A 21,890-nucleotide genomic window follows, 5' to 3' on the forward strand; every position below is an offset into this window, starting at 1 on the left:
CCCGGCTAGTTTTTTTTGTATTTTTTAGTAGAGACGGGGTTTCACCATGTTAGCCAGGATGGTCTCGATCTCCTGACCTCGTGATCCGCCCGTCTCGGCCTCCCAAAGTGCTGGGATTACAGGCTTGAGCCACCGCGCCTGGCCTTTTTTTTTTTTTAAGATGGAGTCTTGCTCTGTCACCAGGCTGGAGTGCAATGGCATGATCTTGGCTCACTGCAACCTCCATCTCCCTGAGTATCACAGGCGCACGTCACCATGCCCAGCTAATTTTTTTATTTTTTAGTAGAGACATCGTTTCACCATGCTGGCCAGGATGGTCTCGATCTCCTGACCTCATGATCTGCCCACCTTGGCCTCCCAAAGTGTTGCGATTACAGGCGTGAGCCACCATGCCTGGCCTCATGTGATTTTATGCAGCAAATGCAAAGTATTCTGTAAAGGTTCTTGGTATACCTGTTTTCATAACGACATGAGTAGTCTCTTCACTAATTAGATTAGTTAAAGCGATGTGGTATCTTCTGGCAAACTTGTACACGAGCATCTGAAATTAAATCAAATATTCCATTATCATGAGTTACCTCTAGTACACAGCTCAGAATACTAGTTATCCCACCATGGCATATGTTTACCTACGTAACAATCCTGCACGTTCTGCACATGTGTCCTGGAACTATTTAAGGTGAATTTTTTTTTTTTGAGACAGAGTCTTGCTCTGTTACCCAGGCTGAAGGTAAAATTTAAAAAAAAAAAAGAAAAAATAATAATACCAGTTATCCTAGCTTTAAGTCTCTGTTTTTCTCAGAAAGGGTACATTTTAAAAAATTCTAAGATACCTGAAGTCTCGGCCAGGCACAGTGGCTCACGCCTGTAATCCCAGCACTTTGGGAGGCCGAGGCGGGTGGATCATGAAGTCAGGAGATGGAGATCATCCTGGCTAACACGGTGAAACCCCGTGTCTATTAAAAATACAAAAAATTAGCCGGGCGTGGTAGTCCCAGCTACTTGGGAGGCTGAGACAGGAGAATGGAGTGAACCCGGGAGGCGGAGCTTGCAGTGAGCCGAGAAGGTGCCACTGCACTCCAGCTTGGGCAAGAGTGCAAGACTCCATCCCCAGCCCTAAAAAGATACTTGAAGTCTCAAATAGTTTAATAAAAAATTATGTACACATCAGCAGACATAGAATTACAACTAAGGATTCAAAATAGTATTATACACCTATGTACCACAAACTTAAAACTTAAAAAAATATACATTGGGCCAGACACGGTGGCTCATGCCTATAACCCAGCACTTTGTGAAGCTAAGGTGGGACTCTTGAACCCAAGAGTCTGAGACCAAGGCCAGCCTGGGCAATACTGTGAGATCTCATGTCTTTAAAAAAAAAAAAAAAAGTAAAAAGAAAAAATATATATTAATTTTGCTTTAATAGCTGATATCATCTGATTCCCTAAGACAGTTTCTTTGCATAGTGACACTCTACTATAAATTTATCAGCCTACACTTTATAAGCTGAGAGATAACTACCCTACACAGAAAGTTATGCTACAGACATATATGGCTTAAAACCAAGACTCAACCGTCTGAGAGTTACAAAACACTGAAATCAAGATGTTACTAAAGGTCATTGCAAAAGCGATCAATTCTCTTGTAAGGAGAAGGCTTAGAAGGGGTTCATATTCTTCCCCAAAGAAATTTAGAGTCCTCTAGCTATTATCTATCAACCAAATAAAAATCAATAGCAAAAGAAATTAACCAGATCCATTATGGGCACAGTTGACCTAGTTGGTAGGTATTGTCTGATAAATAACTTTGTTTACCAAGGGCCATCATTTACTAGCCATAGCCACAGCCACCCACACCAGTATTTACGTGTTGCACAATACTGCCATGAAGGTCAGGCCATCTTTCTTTCATGTTGCCTTACTCCATACTGCCACAGGGCGCTGAAAAAATGCAGGCTAGAGAAGCTAATGACATCCTCCCCCTTTTGCCACCACCCTCTGCCAGGATCATTAGCAATTCTGAACTGATTAATTGCTAAAATCCCAGCCTTGAAACTGTTCTGTTAGAAGAGCAATGCTGAACTGATGAAAAGATCATCTTAATATGGGCTTCAGAATTAATCATGTGTAATACAGTCAGTAGCTTTCATCATAAATTTACCACACTTCACCAAGTCTGAATAAAGCTCAAAGTTTTCCTCTTTGCTTGTTTAAAGACAACACGTACCCAAGCCACTTGTAGTCTAAACTGCAGCTCAGAATTGCCTTTGGCAAGAAAGATTAGACCATTTTAGCCATCTCTAAAAAGCTGAACTTGCAAAACAAAGGGATAAAGAATGCTAATTTTCAATGAATAAGTAAGGAATTCCGGATGTGCAGGCAAATGATCAAGAGCCATTGAAACAGACACAGGTAAAAGCTTTTAGAGTAAATTGCTGGTCTGGGCATGGGATTATGAGATGAAAACATTTATAGCCATCACTGTGCACTTACTCAGTGTATCTACCAGGGCAGCCACAGCTTACTTTGCCCTTTCAGTAGTGGGATACATCTGGCCACAGAGATGTTATGCTAAGTCACTACCTATGGAGAAGTTAGGATGAAAAATCCTAGGAAAGATATATTAAGAAAGATATTTCAGAATGATTTGGTCATCTCTCAGTGTGCAATAAATGGCACACCCACTACTGAATCCATTTGATAATCTGGTATGTTATCTCATCATAGTTTTAAAGAAATATTCACGCAATTATTATTATTATTATTATTTTGAGACAGTTTCGCTCTTGTTGCCCAGGCTGGAGTGCAATGGCGCAATCTCGGCTCACCGCAACCTCTGCCTCCTGGGTTCAAGTGATTCTCCTGCCTCAGCCTCCCGAGTAGCTGGGCTTATAGGCATGGGCCACCACGCCCAGCTAATTTTGTATTTTTAGTAAAGACGGGGTTTCTCTAGGTTGGTCAGGCTGGTCTTGAACTCCCGACCTCAGGCGATCTGACCGCCTTAGCCTCCCAAAGTGCTTGGATTACAGGCTTGAGCCACCGTGCCCGGCCACGAATTATTTTTATTATGAAGTGATGACAAAGACAATTAATTACAGGGGTGGTAAACTTCTCAGGATGTCTGAAATCCACAAATAGCCCAAAAAGAAACGAGGTTTTACTGGTCTTAATATTTTAATGAGTATTTTTCCACAGTGTGAAGTAATTCCCATTTCTGGCATTAAGGACCCAAGGTGATGCCAAAATCCTAATAGCAAGGGATGTTGCAGGGCAGACATGGCAGGGCAGGCTATTGAGTAACTGTCTTACAAGCCAGGATAAAAACAAACAGTAGAGAAATGCTACCCTGTCTGGCAGTACGTTTGGAACCAGTCTGAATTTAGTTAAATATGCTGGTAAATTCACCCATGTGAGCCAAGGGGTAAAAAAGATGCCTTCTGGGGAATAAAGCTATACCTACTTGCTTTTACAGATATAAAGGAAAATTCAAATTCAAAAGTCCTATATCATACCGAAGTATAGCTTTTCTGCTAATATTTAATAATTATTTTCTCAAGTAAATATATATAAAATAATCCACACTATAGCTTTATCTAGATCTAAATTTTCAGAAATTAGTAATGGAAATTAAATTACACAGAACTGTGATTGTTTCCTAGATTTCTTCCTCTAGGTTATTAATTGCCAGGACCTACATAAAACTGTTTCCAGAATGTTGTTAAGTCTTAGTCATTAGGGAGATACATATGGATACACTCACAAATTCTTCTGGGGTCAGGCCAGACACCACCAAGGACATTCTTTCGTTGACCCTTTCTGTTGAAGCTGTCAATTTTGGCTTCTCCCTGCTCACACTTTCTTCCATTGCATTATACCCAGCAGTATTAGTATTATGAGCAGCAGCTGGACTCTGGGCAGATTCTGCAACTTGCCACTGGGGTACTTTCAATGCAGAGGTTGAAGATGGTATGCTGCCAACATGAGCTGACTCTGGGGCTCTGTCTTCGGACGGATCAGATTCAGGGTCATCAGAGAAGAGACTGATTCCAGATTCCAGGTAAGGGGTTCCCTCTGAAAGGAATGGGAGAAGTTTAATTTACACAACAATGAATGTTGAATTACAGAGTTCTGGTCTCTGTTAAGAATAAAAAGACCAATGAAGTTAGGTTAAGAGAAAAATGGGTACATGAATACAGTGTTGGTGGAAATCCAAAGTAGCCTAATTACCTAAAAAGGAAATATGGCATTATGTAGCAAACACCTTAACCTGTGTTTATACTTTCAGTCAACAATGCTAGTTTTAGAAATATATCCCAGGGAGACAAAAGATGTATGCAAAGGTTTAGTCATAGGAATGTTCACTGTAACACTGCTTATAACAGTGTAATTTTAGAAGCAATCTAGAAGTCCAATAATAGATTAAATTACGATATACCTAGTCCAATGGAGTACTCTTCACCCATTGGTTTGAATATAAATGTTGATGTACAATAAAACAGAAATGTTACTAATATATTAAAGAAGATACCTAAGCAATATTATTTATCATGACATTATTTTAAAAATAAAAGTTTATGTAAAATGACTAAAGAAACACAGAAATATTTTATTATTAAAGAATAAGAGTAGAGGCCGGGTGCGATGGCTTAGGCCTGTAATCTCAGCACTTTGGGAGGCCGAGGAGGGTGGATCACCTGAGGTCAGGAGTTCGAGACCAGTCTGATGAACATGGAGAAACCCCATCTTTACTAAAAATACAAAAAATTAGCCAGGCGTGGTGGTGCATGCCTGTAATCCCAGCTACTCAGGAGGCTGAAGCAGGAGAATTGCTTCAACCCAGGAGGCGGAGGTTGCACTGAGCCGAGTTCACACCATTGCACTCCAGCCTGGGCAACAAGAGTGAAACTCCGTCTCAAAAAAAAGAGTACAGGTAATTTTATTTTTTTGAGAAGGGTCTTCGTCTGTCACCCAGGCTGCGGTGCAGTGGCACAAACATGGCTCATCTGCAGCCTTGACCTCCTGGACTCAAGTGATCTTCCTGCCTCAGCCTCCTGAGTAGCTGGGACCACAGGTGTTTGCCACCTTCCAGCTAATTTTTTTTTTTTTTTTTGAGATGGAGTTTCGCTCTTGTTGCCCAGGCTAGAGTGCAATGGTGTGATCTTGGCTCACTGCAACCTCTGCCTCCTGGGTTCAAGCAATTCTACTGCCTCAGCCTCCCGAGTAGCTGGGACTACAGACATGTGCCACCAAGCCTGGCTAATTTTGTATTTTTAGTAGAGACGGGGTTTCTCCATGTTGGTCAGGCTGGTCTCGAACTCCTGCCCTCAGGTGATCTGTCTGTCTTGGCCTCCCAAAGTGCTGGGATTACAGGCATGTGCCACCATGCCTGGCTCATTTTTGTATTTTTAGTGGAGACGGGGTTTCACCACGCTGGTCAGACTGGTCTCAAACTCCTGACCTCAGGCCATCTGCCTGCCTCGGCCTCCCAAAGTGCTGGGATTACAGGCATGAGCCACCATGCCTGGCCCCAGCTAGTTTTCTTTTCTTTTTCTTTTTTTTTTTTTTTAACTTTGTAGAGATCACGTCTTGCTACACTGCCCAGGCTGGTCTTGAACTCTTGGCCTTGAACAATCCTCCCACCTTGGCCTCCCAAAGTACTGAGATTATAGGCATGAGCCACTGCATCTGTCCTTATTTTATCTTTTACGAGGTGGCATCTCAGCTTGGTGAAGTGGCTCACGCCTATAATCCCAGCACTTTGGGAGGCCAAGGCAGGAAGATTGCATAAGGCCAGGAGTTAGAGACCAGCCTGGGCAACATAGCAAGATGCCGTCTCCAACCCCGCCCCAAATTATCTTCTTTATTCCCTATATTGTCCAGTTTGGGAGCAATGAGCATATAGTAATTTTGTAAGAAAGGAAAAAAAAAGTTGACAAATGCTTTATTTTTGTTTCTTCATCCAAGGTAATGACACCATTACTTTTCTCACTTAATAAATCAGCAGGTATCATTACCAAATTAAAAACAGCAGAGATGTCATCCTCGAAACATTTCAGAAAATGCCATGCTATCAGGAATTAAGCATAGCTAAGTGGAATATATGAGATTCCTAAAATGACCCTAATGAACACGGCCAAATACCACATTTGACGCCAGTGTCTTTTATGATAATGTGTTTTTGAGGATTAATTAAAAACTTTCTTTACTGATTAAAACTCTGATTTACAAGCCATAAAACACCATTCATTAAAAGTGATTTTTAAGGCATAAAATATATAATCATTTATATTAATTAACTCATAAAAGAAGAGCTTGCTTTGGGATTTGACTCACTTTCTAATAAAGGACTGGCCTAAAACTTTATTCTTTGGCCTTAGGACTCTTGTCTAACAGTTGAAATAAAATATATACATATATATTTTTGAGATGGAGTCTTGCTCTATCAACCAGACTAGAGTGCAGTGGCGTGATCTTGGCTCACTGCAAACTCCGCCTCCCGGGTTCAAGCGATTCTGCTGCCTTGGCCTCTAGAGTAGCTAGGATTACAGGCACGCACTAGCAAACCCAGTTAATTTTTTTGTATTTTTAGTAGAAACAGGGTTTCACCATGTTGGCCAGGCTGGTCTCTAACTGACTTCAGTTGATCCACCTGCCTCGGCCTCCTGGAGTACTGGGATTACAGGCATGAGCCACTATGCCTGGCCTGAAATAATATATTTAGAGTACACCAAGATTCCCTCATCCTCAAAATCATTAGTTAAACCATTAATTAAAATATAGATGGATTAACAGTTTCAACAATTTTCAAGTAAACCTTAACACTTGAGCTATTTTTCTAAAATGGGCTTAAGTATAACAAAAGTGTCCATGATAGACTAGTACATCTAAAAGTTGGTTAACCAGAATATCTTTATGCAGGATTCAGAGTAAAATCAAAGTGTTTGTTCCATTAGAGCAGATGAAATATTACCTAGATCTTGCCTTGGCAAGTAAGATGGTTCCATCAAATTGTGTGGCCTAGACTTTTCCAGTTGTTGCGTCTCCACATCAACAACCTTAATGAGCTCCTCTTGAGATGGGTAATTTCCATTCTGAACACTCCCAGAGCTACTGTGCACATACCACCTATCCTCTAATGACTGGCATTTAGAAGGGGATGACCTAGAAAGATAAATGGAAGGAGAAAACCATCGCCACCAATTGTGAAAAGACAAATCATACTTTCTGGGCAGCCAAAGCATAAATGAAACAGCTCATGTCAGAGAGATCAGAAATGACTGGCAAGAAAGAGCCCACGTGACAGCCTAGAAGTCTGGATTCATGTTGCCTGCCAATATGTCAGGGTTGACATATAACATCTCCCCCGAGGGGTTGGGTTGGTCTGAGGCACTGTATCTCCTAGCTGTTAAAAGCAGGTCAGTAGCTGGATGTGGTGGCTGTCGCCCGTATTCTCAGCTACTTGGGAGGCTGAGGTAGGAAAACTGCTTGAACCCGGGAGGCAGAGGTTGCAGTGAGCTGAGATCCCAAGATTGCGCCACTGCACTCCAGCCTGGGTGACAGAGCAAGACTCTGTCAAGAAAGAAAGGAAGAAAGGAAGAAAGAAAGAGAAAGAAAGAAAGGAAGAGAAAGAAAGAAAGGAAGAGAAAGAAAAAGAAAGGAAGGAAGGAAGGAAAAGAAAGAAAGAATAGAAAAGAAAAAAGAAAAAGCAGGCAAGCAAGTAGGTCAGCAAATTTTTACCAAATTACTCACTGCCACTCACTCTATACACAATATTCTACTTGATTCCAAATGGATATGTTAGAATCAGATCTCTTATGAAGATAGAACGTTGATCAATGTCAACATCTCTACACTCATTATTTCTACTCAGTTTTAGCAGAATTACAGAATCATCCCTATTGCCTGCCTTTTCCTTTTTTTTTTTTTTTTTGAGATAGAGTCTCGAGCTCTGTCACCCAGGCTGGAGTGCAGTGGCTCGATCTCGGCTCACTGCAACCTTGCCTCTCGCCTCTCGGGTTCAAGTGATTCTCCTGCCTTAGCCTCCCAAGTAGCTGGGACTATAGGGACATGCCACCACGTCCAGCTAATTTTTGTATTTTTAGTACAGGTGGGGTTTCACCATGTTGGTCAGGATGGTCTCGATCTCCTGACCTTGTGATCCAACAGACTTGGCCTCCCAAAGTGCTGGGATTACAGGCGTGAGCCACTGTGCCCAGCCACTATTGCCTGCCTTTTCAATGTCCAAATTCATTCTAAAAACAAAAGCCAGCTATAAAATATTGTTAGAAAAGCATACACACCCCGTAAATAGTTCCTCTAGTCTTCCAAGTGCTTAGGATTTTGCAAAATAAGATACTTATCAATAGATTTAAAGGGCCTCAGAGGTTAATTAATTTAAACAATTATTGGGTGCTTACTATGGGTCAAATACTAAGGCTAGGCCCCCTGGACTGAAGATGAGTGCGAACTGAATTACTGCTCTTTTTTTTTTTTTTTTGAGACGGAGTCTTGTTCTGTCGCCCAGGCTGGAGTGCAATAGCACGGTCTCGGCTCACTGCAACCTCTGCCTCCCAGGTTCAAGCGATTCTCCTGCCTCAGCCTCCTGTATAGCTGGGATTATAGGCACCTGCCACCATACCTGGCCCTCCAGTAAGGAAAAGAATGGTACTGGACTACATAGTCCAGTACCGGACTGCTATATAGTCCTGTATTAATAGTGGTGTAAATACACATCTCTGAAAGATATTCTAAATGTTTTCTGGCTTTGGGAGGGCAAGGTGGGTGGACCACTTGAGTCCAGGAATTTGAGACCAGCCTGGGCAACAAGGTAAAACTCCCTCTCTACCAAAAATACAAAAACTTAATGGGCGTGGTGGTGCACGCTTGTGGACCCAGCTACTTAGGAGGCTAAGGTGGGAGGATTGCGTGAGCCTGAAAAACAGAGGATGCAGTGAGCCATGATTGCGCCACTGCAATCTAGGTGACAGAGGGAGACCCTGTGTTAAATAATAATAATAATAATTACTATTATTATCTGTGGTAAATCAAGAGCTAGACTTTTTCTAGAAAAACAAGAATTTTAATTAGGGCAAGGGCTGCCTTGAAGAAGTCTACCATTAGCTTCCAAGCTTGTTCAGGTTTTAGCTCCATTATATTTTTTTCTGACCTTTAGAAGGGACATATCTATCTAACCGCACATTTCTCATGTTGTAGTTTATGTTGTAGGTTCAAAAAGCCTATATACAATTAAACAAAAGAAGTCTCCTGGCCGGGCGCGGTGGCTCAAGCCTGTAATCCCAGCACTTTGGGAGGCTGAGACGGGTGGATCACAAGGTCAGGAGATCAAGACCATCCTGGCTAACCCGGTGAAACCTTGTCTCTACTAAAAATTACAAAAAACCAGCCGGAGGAGGTGGCAGGCGCCTGTAGTCCCAGCTACTCGGGAGGCTGAGGCAGGAGAATGGCGTAAAACCCGGAAGGCGGAGCTTGCAGTGAGCTGAGATCCGGCCACTGTGCTCTAGCCGGGGCAACAGAGCGAGACTCTGTCTCAAAAAAAAAAAAAAAAAAAAAAGAAGTATCCTAGAGCAATAAAAGTTTATAAATGCCTGTATACAAAAAACTGGAGAAAGTATGGTGAAAAAAATTAACAATTAGAGTTCAATATAAATAAAGATGTCAGATACCACAGCATCTTTACACTGATGTTTCTTACCTTTCCACTCCTGGTTCTTTATTTTTACTGGTAGAACTATCTGCAGATACCTCGAACTTGTCAGCAGAAAGGCCTTCTGGATTCTGGTTTATAGGATATTCACTACTTTTCTGTGAAGTTAATACTGCTTTAAATGGAATGAGAAAACAAATCTACTTTATTGTTTTGTTCTGATAGTGATAATTCAGGTTAGAATATTGACTTTTTTCAAAAGCATCAATCTATGATACACAAATTGGTTTTTAAACAAGTATATCAGGCAGAATTTTATGAACAAGTAACGCAACAGCCAGATGCTAGCACTAGATGGAATTCAATGATTAAAAAATAATAATGGTAATAAAAGGAACACTTTAAGACAGGGTAAATAAAGACACCTAGCTGAGACAAGGCTGAAAAAAAATTTATATTCCTTGGCCCTGAATGATAAAAATATATATATAACAATTTTTTATCTCTGCAGCAAATAAATTATGCCCAAATTCCTCTCAGACAATAGGAAAGAAAGAGTACTGGAAAGCACAAAGTACATTTTTCTCCATCCCCACTGCCTCCACAGTAAAGACTGTGTGAAATGGGGGTTTCAGCTTCTGCATGTGGGGGGTAAACAAGACATGAGTGTCAGACAAGAAAGAAAAAACAGGTGACATTTTGCTTCACATTTTCAATTACTAAAAAAAAAAAAAAAAAAAAAAAAAAAAAAAAAACCCCCAAAAAAAACAAACAAAAAAAAAAAAAAGACACCCCCTCCCAAAGTGCTGACACTACAGGCTTCCCAAGCCGCGGGTGGATAAGAAATCTTAAATAATACATGGAACTAATGATGAAGTGCCACAGAAGGGAAAAAACACAAAACATACTGAAGGCAAAGTTCTGGCACGTTAGTTCATTTTTCTTTTTTTTTTTTTGAGACGGAGTCTCACTCTGTCACCCAAGCTGGAGTGCAATGGTGCAATCTTGGCTCACTGCAACCTCCGCCTCCTGGGTTCATGTAATTCTCCTGCCTCAGCCTCCCTAGTAGCTGAGACTACAGGTACCCGCCACCATGCCCAGTTAGTTTTTTTGGTATTTTTAGTAGAGACGGGGTTTCACTATGTTGGTCAGGCTAGTCTCGAACTCCTGACCTCAAGTGATCCACCCGCCTTGGCCTCCCAAAGTGCAGGGGTTAGACATGTACCACTGTGCCCGGCCTAATTCATTTTGTAATATATTAATTCCTCCAAATGTATCACTTTGTGCCACTGCCTTCTAGGAAATGGCTTAAAGGCAAAAGTATTTATTTATTTATTTATTCATTCACTCATTTATTTATTTTTGAGACAGAGTCTCCCTCTGTAGCCCAGGCTGGAGTGCAGTGGTACGATCTCAGCTTACTGCAAGCTCCGCCTCCCAGGTTCACACCATTCTCCTGGATCAGTCTCCTGAGTAGTAGATGGGACTACAGGCGCCCGCCACCATGCCCAGCTAATTTTTTTTTTTTGTATTTTTAGTAGAGACAGGGTTTCACTATGTTAGCCAGGATGGTCTCAATCTCTTGACCTCATGATCTGCCCGCCTCGGCCTTCCAAAGTGCTGGGATTACAGGTGTGAGCCACCGCGCCCAGCCTTTATTTATTTATTTATTTTTTGAGATGGAGTTTCGCTCTTGTTGCCCAGGCTGCAGTGCAATGGCATGATCTTGGCTCACTGCAACCTCTCTGCCTCCTGGGTTCAAGCTATTCTCCTGCCTCAGCCTCCCAAGTAGCTGGGATTACAGGCATGAGCCACCATGCCCAACTAATTTTATATTTTTAGTAGAGATGGGGTTTCTCCATGTTGGTTAGGCTGGTCTCGAACTCCTGACCTCAGGTGATACGCCTGCTTTAGCCTCCCAAAGTACTGGGATTACAGGCGTGAACCACTGTGCCCGACCGTTATTTAATTTTTTAAAGAGATGGGTGTCTTGCTGTGTTGACCAGGCTGGTCTCAAACTCTTTTTTTTGAGATGGAGTCTTGCTCTGTTGCCCAGGCTGGAATACAGTGGTGTGATCTCAGTTCATTGCAACTTCTGCCTCGAGGTTCAAGTGATTCTCCTGCCTTAGCCTCCCAAGAAGATGGGATTATAGGTGCCCGCCACCACCCCCTGGCTAGTTTTTGTATTTTTTGTAGAGATGGGGTTTTACCATGTTGGCCAGGCTGGTCTTGAACTCCTGACCTCAGGTAATCCGCCAAAATTGGCCTTCCAAAGTGCTGGGATTATAGGCATAAGCCACCACACCCAGCCTGGTCTCAAATTCTTAAGCTCAAGTGATCCTCCTGCCTTGGCATCTCACAGTGCTGGGATTATAGGCGTGAGATACCATGCCCGGCCAAGGTAGAAATATTTCATAAGTAAAAACAAATAGTTAAAAATTGCAAATGTCTTCTATTCATTAAAAAGTCACTGATTTTGAGCTTTTATTAGAAAAGCTAAAAGTCATAAATATAGGTAGAAAATTGAAACAAAAGATTATATTAATTAAACTGGTTTTTAAGACACTGGGTAGCCTAGTGGGGGAATAATCATTGATTTCCTGAGTTAGTCTTCAAATGCATTATTTATAGTTTCCTTTATGCTTGTCTTTTCTGGACCTGTGAGTTTCCAGGATCATTTAGAACTCTGTTGAAAGTAAGCAGGATCTAACTATGAAGAGAGGTATCATCCTCCCCACCCCCAATACAGGGTGATAATTGATAAAGGGTAATGTGCAAGTTCCAAGGAATCATATCAAACAGAATTAACCATTGGAAAGAGTTTAAAAAAAAAAAAAGTGGCCGGGTGAGGTGGCTCACGCCTATGATCCCAGCACTTTGGGAGGTCGAGGTGGGCAGATCACCTGAGGTCAGGAGTTTGAGACCAGCCTGGCCAACATGGTGAAACCCTGTCTCTACTAAAAATACAAAAATTAGCTGGGCGTGGTGGCAGGCGCCTGTAATCCCAGCTACTCGGGAGGCTGAGTCGGACATTGTAGTGAGCCGAAATCGCGCCACTGCATTCCAGCCTGGGCAACAAGAGTGGAACTTAGTCTCAAAAAAAAAACCACAAAAAACACAAAAAACAACAACAACAAAAAAAGTGAAATGCAGAGGGAAGGCTCAGATACAAACACAGCTATTAAAAAGTCATTCCTGCTTTCGGCCAGAACCGCAATCTTCCAGTAATTCACCAAAATGACGAACACAAAGGGAAAGAGGAGAGGCACCCGATATATGTTCTCTAGGCCTTTTAGAAAACATGGAGTTGTTCCTTTGGCCACGTATATGTGAATCTATAAGAAAGGTGATATTGTAGATATCAAGGGAATGGGCACTGTTCAAAAAGGAATGCCCCACAAGTGTTACCATGGCAAAACTGGAAGAGTCTACAATGTGACCTAGCATGCTGTTGGCACTGTAAACAAACAAGTTAAGGACAAGATTCTTGCCAAGAGAATTAATGTGCATATTGAGAATATTAAGCACTCTAAGAGCCGAGATAGCTTCCTGAAACGCGTGAAGGAAAATGATCAGAAAAAAAAAGAAGCCAAAGAGAAAGGTATGTGGGTTCAACTGAAGTGCCAGCCTGCTCCACCCAGAGAAGCATACTTAGTGAGAACCAGCGGGAAGGAGCCTGAGCAGCTGGAACCTATTCCCTATGAATTCATGGCATAATAGGTGTTTAAAAAAAAAAAGTCATTCCATCACTGCAACATTTAGCGTATAAATTCATCTTCTTACTATATGCTATGAAGAAGATAAGACAAGTTAAGTTAGACGTCAATAACTCAGTAGAACCTGAAAAACAGAGCAAAACCTTTCTCCTTTTTTTCTTCCTTAATTCTTAATTCATTCTCTGAACAGCAAGCCCAATCTAGGCCTTGTGACATGATGTTCTACTTGCTGGCTGGTTTAGGAAAGTACAAATGCAGAGATCCAGAGCCCAAGTTTCAGAATAGTATTGTAGTTCCTCTTAAATCATTCCCTCATCTAGATGTCTTAACATGTTACATTCTTCGTGGGTAGGAAGTATGGGCCACACCAAACATTTAATAAACTTACTGACTGCCCACTGTGTGCTAAGCATTATACAGGGTATTGTGAAGAATTAAGGAAGACACTGGAAGACAACAGATATTAAGAAATAATAAACTAGGCCGGGCACCATGGCTCCCGAGTAGCTGGGATTACAGGCATGTGCCACCACACCTGGCTAATTTTTTGTATTTTTAGTAGACACGCAGTTTCTCTGTGTTGATCAGGTTGGTCTCGAACTCCTGACCTCAGGTGATCCACCCGCCTCGGCCTCCCAAAGTGCTGGGATTACAGGCGTGAGCCACTGTGTCCGGCATAGAAGTTCTGGCCAGGTGCCATGGCTCATACCTGCAACCCCAGCACTTTGGGAGGCTGAGATGAGAAGACTGCCTGAGTTCAGGAGTTTGAGACCTACTTGGGCAACATAGGGAGACCTTGTCTCTACAAAAAATTTAAAAAAAAAAAAATTACCTGGATATGGTGGCGGATGCCTATAGTCCCAGCTACTTGGGAGGCTAAGGCAGGAGGATCTCTTGAGGAGTTTGAGAGGCTGCAGTGAGCTGTGACTATACCACTGCCCTCCAGCTTGGGCAATAGAGCAAGACCCTCTCTAAAAAGGTGAGGCTGAGGTGTGGGAGGATTGCTCAAAATCAGGAGTTCAAGACCAGCCTAGTTAACAGTGCGTCCCTGTCTCTACTTAAAAAAAAAATTAAAGAAAAAAATTATTTTTAAAAAGTTCATTTGAGTTTCAGTTAGACTCAACCAGATTTAGTGAGGAAAAGGCTCAAAACTTATGCTGGTATTAAGCTGTGATATCCAAAATGATTCAGAAATGAAGCATTTCAGTTACAGATCTGCAGAAAAAAATAAACACACGTATACACCAAAGAGGAGATAGTAGATTTACACAGATATTCAAAGTCACACAATAATAACATTTTATGTCTTACACATTACAATTGAAAGTCTAGTCTGTGTTTAGACTGAAGATGGTGAAAGCACCCCAAAGAAGAGTATTATACTAGGGAAGGGACTCTGAACTCTCATTATCTGAGAGATGAACTAAATGAAGATAATTACAATGAAAGCATTTAAGGAAATACATTTTGAAGCACTGCCATAGCAACAGAGTTTCTAGCTAGCTTCTTTATCCAAGAGCTACTGTTTGTTCCTGAACACAAAAATACTGCAAGGCACAACTGGGGACCAAGGCCACTGTTCTGTGTAAGTAACAGACTTGAGTTCCTAGAAAGACTCAAAGAAAGGCCTTAAAGTCCCCAGTTGGACTGTGGAACAGGGTGCTGAAGAAGGAACTTTAACACTCAGATAAGAATCACTGAGATAGGAATGAAGTATACTTTGAGAGCACTCACCACCCCTGCATGTTTAAGCAGCATCCTGGTGGGGACCCCATGCTCAGCCTCTCCTAAGTGTCTAGTGTTTGCCCTTGTTTAAAAACCTGCCTGATGTGTTGTCTTTCCAATTAAAAACTCAAATTTCCATCTCACTTTCCTTCATTTATGCTATTATTCCTCAGCTCAGTGCTTGCTTCTTCTAGGAAGTTAGCTCTGATCAACTGCACCAGCCTGGTTACTCCAATGGCATCCTCTCAGAGGTCCATCCGGATTTTTTCTGGTAACTGTAACATTGCTATAAGGCACTTGACTCTGCTGCATAAAATTAGGCTTTCTGTGTTCTTTCCTTTTGAACTAACAGGAGCTCTACATCACTAGGCTTTCTGTGGATCAAAGTGCAGTTCCTGAAGTATAGGATGTCTCTTCCTATAAATCAGAAGCATATTAAATAGGTCTTTGTGATGTGACACCAGTGTAATAAGGAATATGTCTGAGTATTTTTTCATAGCTTTCTGAAATTATGGGGTTGCCTGTCACCAATTTCTCCTACTCCACTTAGCTTCCAATAGAGGAAGAGCTATATTGTATACCATCTATATTCCATGGGCTCCCCATAGCATCTACTTGTTGTAGGTACTCAGATGACAACACGAATGACTGCCCTGAGTCCCTCTGACTGGTATGTTAGTTGTAAGCAGGGACAAGAACCAAGGTTCCACAATTACCCATGTGCTGAGCAAGGATCATAAAATGTTGGAGCTAAGTCCTTATTTTTCAGAAGGAGATAAAGGGGAAGGAAAGAATTTTGCTTAAGATATCAGTGTTTGGCCAACATTACACACCTTTTTCTGATGTGCTTTGTTCTGGATTTCGCAGGTCCTCAAGGGCAGAAGAGTCAGTTATGATGGAAGGGTAGCTGTTAGAAGGCTGGCTTCCGTGCTGTTCTAACACAGCTTCTAGTTCAGCCATTTCCTGCTGGAGCTTTATTAGGTTATCTTGCATGGTATCCCTCTGCTGCAAAAACGATAAATGGTACCAAGAAAATGAAATACTTTGAGAAGTTTTCCATTAAATGAAAATATGTCATACAAATTAGTTTTAGCACAGGAATTGAAATCACCTAGTATGGAACCATAAGTTCTGGCTGAACACCTTTTAATCTAACCACATTCATGCAATTAATGCCCATGAAATTATTTCCAAATGATGCTAGTGAGGGAAAAAATCCTCCAACTCCCCCAAATAGACTTGATTTATTGTGATGTCCTTTTGAGGTTGGTTATTTTCTTTTAAAGCTAGGGAGTGAAAAAATAATTAAGGTATTTAAACATTATCGATATTTAATATTAGCATGAATCTATTAATATTTTATTTATACAGGCACATTTCAAAGACTTGGTGTTGTGAGATTCATCAGACATTTAGGTTAGTTCATATAAAAATGTGTGATTTTTAGACTAATGTAATGTCAAAAAAGCCCCCTATCTATGGCATTTTATAAAAATACAACAAATAGAAAAATACTATCAGTAATCCTGCCTAGATTACTGGCTTGTGAGGACTCTTCCTTTTCTGGGATGCTCTGAACCTTTAGTTTCTTTTCTTTTTTTCTTTTTTAAGTCTCCCTCTGTCACCCAGGCTGGCACCATCTCAGCTCACTGCAACCTCTTCCTCCAGGTTCAGGCGATTCTCCCACCTCAGTCTCTCCAGTAGCTGGGATTACAGGTGCTTGCCATGATGCCCGGCTAATTTTGGTAATTTTAGGAGAGACAGGGTTTTACTATGTTGGCCAGGCCGGTCTTGAACCCCTGACCTCAAGTGATGCGTCCGCCTTGGCCTCCCAAAGTGCTGGGATTACAGACATGAGCCATTGTGCCTGACCTGAACCTTTAGTTTCTAACAGAAAAAGCAAAAAGCTAATTTATGAGTCTATCTGTTTGCTCAGTTAATTAGACAACTATTTACTATCTATTAAGCACCAGGCACTGTCCTAGTATTGAGGATACAGTCCTCATGGTGCTGCCATTCTAGACAGGGACATCTTATCTAGAATGTGTCCACCTAGATATCATTAGCAAGGACCTGTGAGAGGGAAGGATTCAACAGAAAGAGCCCTAAGAAAGCCTGTAAGGATAGTTACTGTTAAAATAATGGGTTCTTCTTGCTTATGGGCTCCTGTTGTTTATTGGTCCATTTCAAAGAAGAATGTGCTAAGTCCAAATATTTGATAAAAAAAGAATTTCGGTATGTAAGGAGTTTTCCAAAATATCCTTTTAAAAAATTTATTTTATTTTATTTATTTATTTTTGAGATGGAGTTTCACTCTGTCGCCCAGGCTAAAGTGCAATGGCACAATCTCAGCTCACTGCAACCTCTGCCTACCCGGTTCAAGCAATTCTGCCTGCCTCAGCCTCCCAAGTAACTGGCATTATAGGCACCTGTTACCATGCCCAACCAATTTTTTTTTCTGAGACAGAGTCTCACTTTGTTGCCCAGGCTGGAGTGCAGTGGCGCAATCTAGGCTCACTGCAAGCTCCACTTCCCAGGTTCAAGCCATTCTTGTGCTTCAGCCTCCCGAGTAGCTGGGACTACAGGCGCCTGCCACATTTTTAGTAGAGATGGGGTTTCACTGTGTTAGCCAGGATGGTCTCCATCTCCTGACCTCGTGATCCGCCCGCCTCAGCCTCCCAAAGTGCTGGGATTACAGGCGTGAGCCACCGTGCCCAGCCTAATTTTTGTATTTTTAGTAGAGACGGGGTTTCACCATGTTGGCCAGGCTGGTCTTGAACTCCTGACCTCAGGTGAACTCCCTGCCTTGGCCTCCCAAACTGCTGGGATTACAGGCATGAGCCACCATGCCTGGCTTCAAAATATACATATTTAAAAATCACTTTGAGAAGGAACATCAATGGTTGCCAAAAAGTCCAGTGTGGGAGTGTGGGCAGGAACACACTGTTTCACTCTCCATTTCTTCTTCTTCCGATCCTTAAAAATGACTTTGCCCTTTACTAAAACCAAGCCATCTTCTTTCTCCTGCTGTACTGAGTTCATAATTTTCAGGAGGTTTTTATGACCAGAAAATGTATTCCTAGCTTCACAAAGGTTTCCACTGCTACTCTAACACTGCTTTGCTGCCAAGGTCTGCAGCAACGCCATTGCCACCACGTGGTACTCATGAGTAGTTACATCACTGATCAAATCCTAGCCAAGGTCTGCCTCAGTAAACCTGGAATGAAAGCACATAGATATCTGACCAAAATGCTTCATAGGCTATATTAGTCACTGCTGTCACAACCATCACATCTAACCTCTATGTGGCCATCACATAAATCAGAAAAAATAGTAGTGGGGTAATTATTAACAGATAACTTTCCTTTGGGTTTCCCAAAGGAATTATTTTTTATAACTTAGACAAATTCCCTGGCAGGCAAGTGGTTGAATACATTAGGGAGAATAAAACCAATAGGTTTCTAAGACTTCTTGATTCTAATTCTGAAGTGCTCCTTCAATTAGCTCTAGTCTTCTGTTCCTACTATGCTGCTCTGATCTATACTTTTAACACTGCTACATTACTGTAGAAGTTCCCTAAAAGCCTTGTTTATCATGTCTTTTTCTTCCATAAAGACCCTTAGTGCTCCAGCCTGGCCATCACAGTGAAACCCCAGCTGAAGCAGGAGAATCGCTTGAACCCGGGTGGTGGAGGTTGCAGTGAGCCAAGATTGCATCACAGCACTCCAGCCTGGGCAACAGAGCAAGACTCTGTCTCAAAAAAACAAACAAACAAACAAACAAAAAAAAACTAACAAACAAAAAAAAAACCAAAAAACAAAACAAACAAAAAAACCTTAGGGATATACCACGGCTGAGTTATACTTTTTGAACACTATATAATTGTTAGTCATTATTGCCATTAGGATAAAGTCCAAATTCCTAAACATAGCATTCAAAAGGCCCTTTACACCCTGGTAATTATCTCTCATTTCTCCCAACACGCCTCACACAAGTTGTTTTCCCATAACACAGGACAACTGTATATTTCCTGGGAATTCCATGACTCTCTACCTTTACCTTACTTGCTGCCACTCCTCTTTTTCCACTTGAAAAAATTCTTCTCATCTTTCAAGGCCTAGCTTGAATGTCTCCTTAAGTCCCCACCAGGAGGAGTCGTGAAATATGAGAAGGGCAAGTGGGCAGAATGTGGCTAATTCTAGTAAGACTCCTGAAATGTGCAGCACAGCAGCCGGAACTGGTCTGGAGTGAAGCAGACCCTTGTTTGTTCACATTCATTACATATAAATATATATATAAAACCTTCCCATAAAACATGTGTATTTAATGAGTTAAAATTATTTCTGGCCAGGTGCGGTGGCTCAAGCCTATAATCCCATCACTTTGGGAGGCCGAGACGGGTAGATCACGAGGTCAGGAAATCGAGACCATCCTGGCTAACCTGGTGAAACCCCGTCTCTACTAAAAAATATAAAAAACTAGCCGGGCGAGGTGGTGGGTGCCTGTAGTCCCAGCTACTCGGGAGGCTGAGGCAGGAGAATGGCGTAAACCCGGCAGGCGGAGCTTGCAGTGAGCCGAGATCTGGCCACTGCACTCCAGCCTGGGCGACAGAGCGAGACTCCGTCTCAAAAAAAAAAAAAATTATTTCTAATGTTCCTACTACTACATAATAAGCCTAATCCAAATACAAGCTGAAGTCTTAGCACAAATAGTGGCTTTATCATGCTAGTTTTGTTGACATGTTGTGAATATTTTCAAATATACAGAAAACTTGAAGCAACTTTGCAATGAATGTTTCCATATCTACTATGTAGAATCTATAACTAACATTTCCTATATTTACTTTATCACGTACACACACACGCACACACACAGAAGTCCCCACCAATAATCCATCTCCTATCAGGAACAGATGATCTCTCATTACTTGATTTACATTGCTAATGCATTAGTATACCCAAATGGAACACATGACCTTGATAGAAGGAATCTTGGCTTAATCATTTTTGTCTCCCTAATGCCTAGCAGACAGTAAGCACTCAGCAAGTGTTTATTAATGAGAAGATAAATTAATGAATAAGTATAGTTAATCAGTCTTCTGTAAAAACAAACAAATACCCAGATACCAATGACACCAAATTAGGAATTCTCTATCATCTATATGCTTTTTCTCGGTTCAGTACAAACAGGGAAAAAAATTCCACTTCAACAGTTTTTCCTGCCTGTGCTACTTTAGATGTAAGATAGCCTGAAATCTGACTTCAGCTGTTTTGGGTAGATGCTTAGTAAAACACTTTGCAAAATGAATCCTGAACAAATAGACACATCTCTGGGAATAAGATCAGAAATACAGAAAAACAAGGACATTGTATATTGAATGTCAAACATAATACAGTATGGCTAAGGCAGATGTAATCAGAAATTGCAATCTTTTTTTTTTTTTTTTTTTTTTGAGATGGAGTCTTGCTTCTGTCAGCTTCAGGCTGGAGTGCAGGGCTGGATCTCGCTCACTGCAAGCTCCGGGCCCCTGGGGTCTGCTACACCATTCTCCTGCTCTCAGTCCCGAGTAGCTGGGATCACAGGCTCAGCCACCTCACCAGGCTAATTTTTTGTATTTTTTAGTAGAGACGGGGTTTCACTGTGTTAGCCAGGATGGTCTCGATCTCCTGACCTCGTGATCCGCCCATCTCGGCCTCCCAAAGTGCTGGGATTACAGGCTTGAGCCACCGTGCCCGGCCTTAGAAATTGCAATCTTAAACTTTAAAACACAATGGACAGAATTAGACAATGGGTATATTGACAGAGTCCCAAACACACATCCAAAAAGGATCATGGTAATTGCAAACAGAGAAAAGGCCTCCTAAATCTTTTCATCAATTTAGTTGCCATGGCAATCCTGAAGAAGTGGAGAATACTAGTGACAGCTCAGATACAGAGTGGGGAGTCATCTCAAAGGTTTCTTGACAACTCCAAGGGGCTTCAGGTCTAGAGGGATTTGCTCTGTACAGAGAATGGGCAGTAGAAGATAAGCCCTCTCTAATTGTAGTTCTCATAGCAATGCAAGATTTAGAAGATTTTAAAACTGGATATCACCCAATGTTGGCAAGGTACAGGAAAATGGGAACTATCATTTACCACAGGGGCTGGAAGATCACAAACTGGTTTAATCTTTCTAAAGAACAATTTAGCAACATGTATCAAACACGAAAATCCTAGTCCTAGGAATTTATACTAAGGAAATAATCAGAGATGTAGGCAAATATTTAGCTACCAGGCTGCTACTACAGTAAAGTACATAATAGCAAACTGTGCCTCTTACCCTGAAACCTTCAACATTCAGCAATAGGTCAAATAAATCATGATACACTGGAAAGATAGAATCTCATATAGTAATTAAAAATGAAGTCATTTAAGAATTTTAACAACCCAGGCCAGGTACAGTGGCTCATGCCTGTAATCCCAGCACTTTGGGAGGCTGAGGTGGGTGGATCACTTGAGGTCAGGAGTTTGAGACCAGCTTGACCAACATGGAGAAACCCTGTCTCTACTAAAAATACAAAATTAGCTGGGCATGGTGGCACATGCCTGTAATCCCAGCTACTCGGGAGGCTGAGGCAGGAGAATCGGTTGAACCTGGGAGGCAGAGGTTGCAGTGAGCCGAGGTCGTGCCATTGCACTTCAGCCTGGGCAACAAGAGCGAAACTACATCTCAGAAAAAAAACAAATAAATAAAAAATAAAAATAAAGAATTTTAATCATCCAGTAAAAGCTAGATTACGTACA

At 41.6% G+C, this 21,890-nt stretch overlaps 1 protein-coding gene across 8 annotated transcripts in view; it reads right to left on the reverse strand.

Moving 5' to 3' along the window:
• The window catches only part of BRCA1 (BRCA1 DNA repair associated), an 82,518-nt gene that overhangs the window by 21,740 nt on the left and 38,888 nt on the right, over positions 1 to 21,890 (reverse strand). For 5 of the 8 annotated variants that reach the window (XM_031656948.1, XM_031656951.1, XM_031656952.1 and 2 more), the window contains 5 exon segments: positions 15,941 to 16,112; positions 9,715 to 9,841; positions 6,973 to 7,163; positions 3,763 to 4,073; positions 454 to 541 (listed from right to left, as the gene is read on the reverse strand). In XM_031656948.1, coding sequence (XP_031512808.1) covers positions 454 to 541; positions 3,763 to 4,073; positions 6,973 to 7,163; positions 9,715 to 9,841; positions 15,941 to 16,112 — 889 coding nt within the window. 8 annotated transcript variants of the gene reach the window in all.

The sequence above is a fragment of the Papio anubis genome, chromosome 17, assembly GCF_008728515.1.
Source record: "Papio anubis isolate 15944 chromosome 17, Panubis1.0, whole genome shotgun sequence".
Lineage (NCBI taxonomy): Eukaryota > Metazoa > Chordata > Mammalia > Primates > Cercopithecidae > Papio > Papio anubis.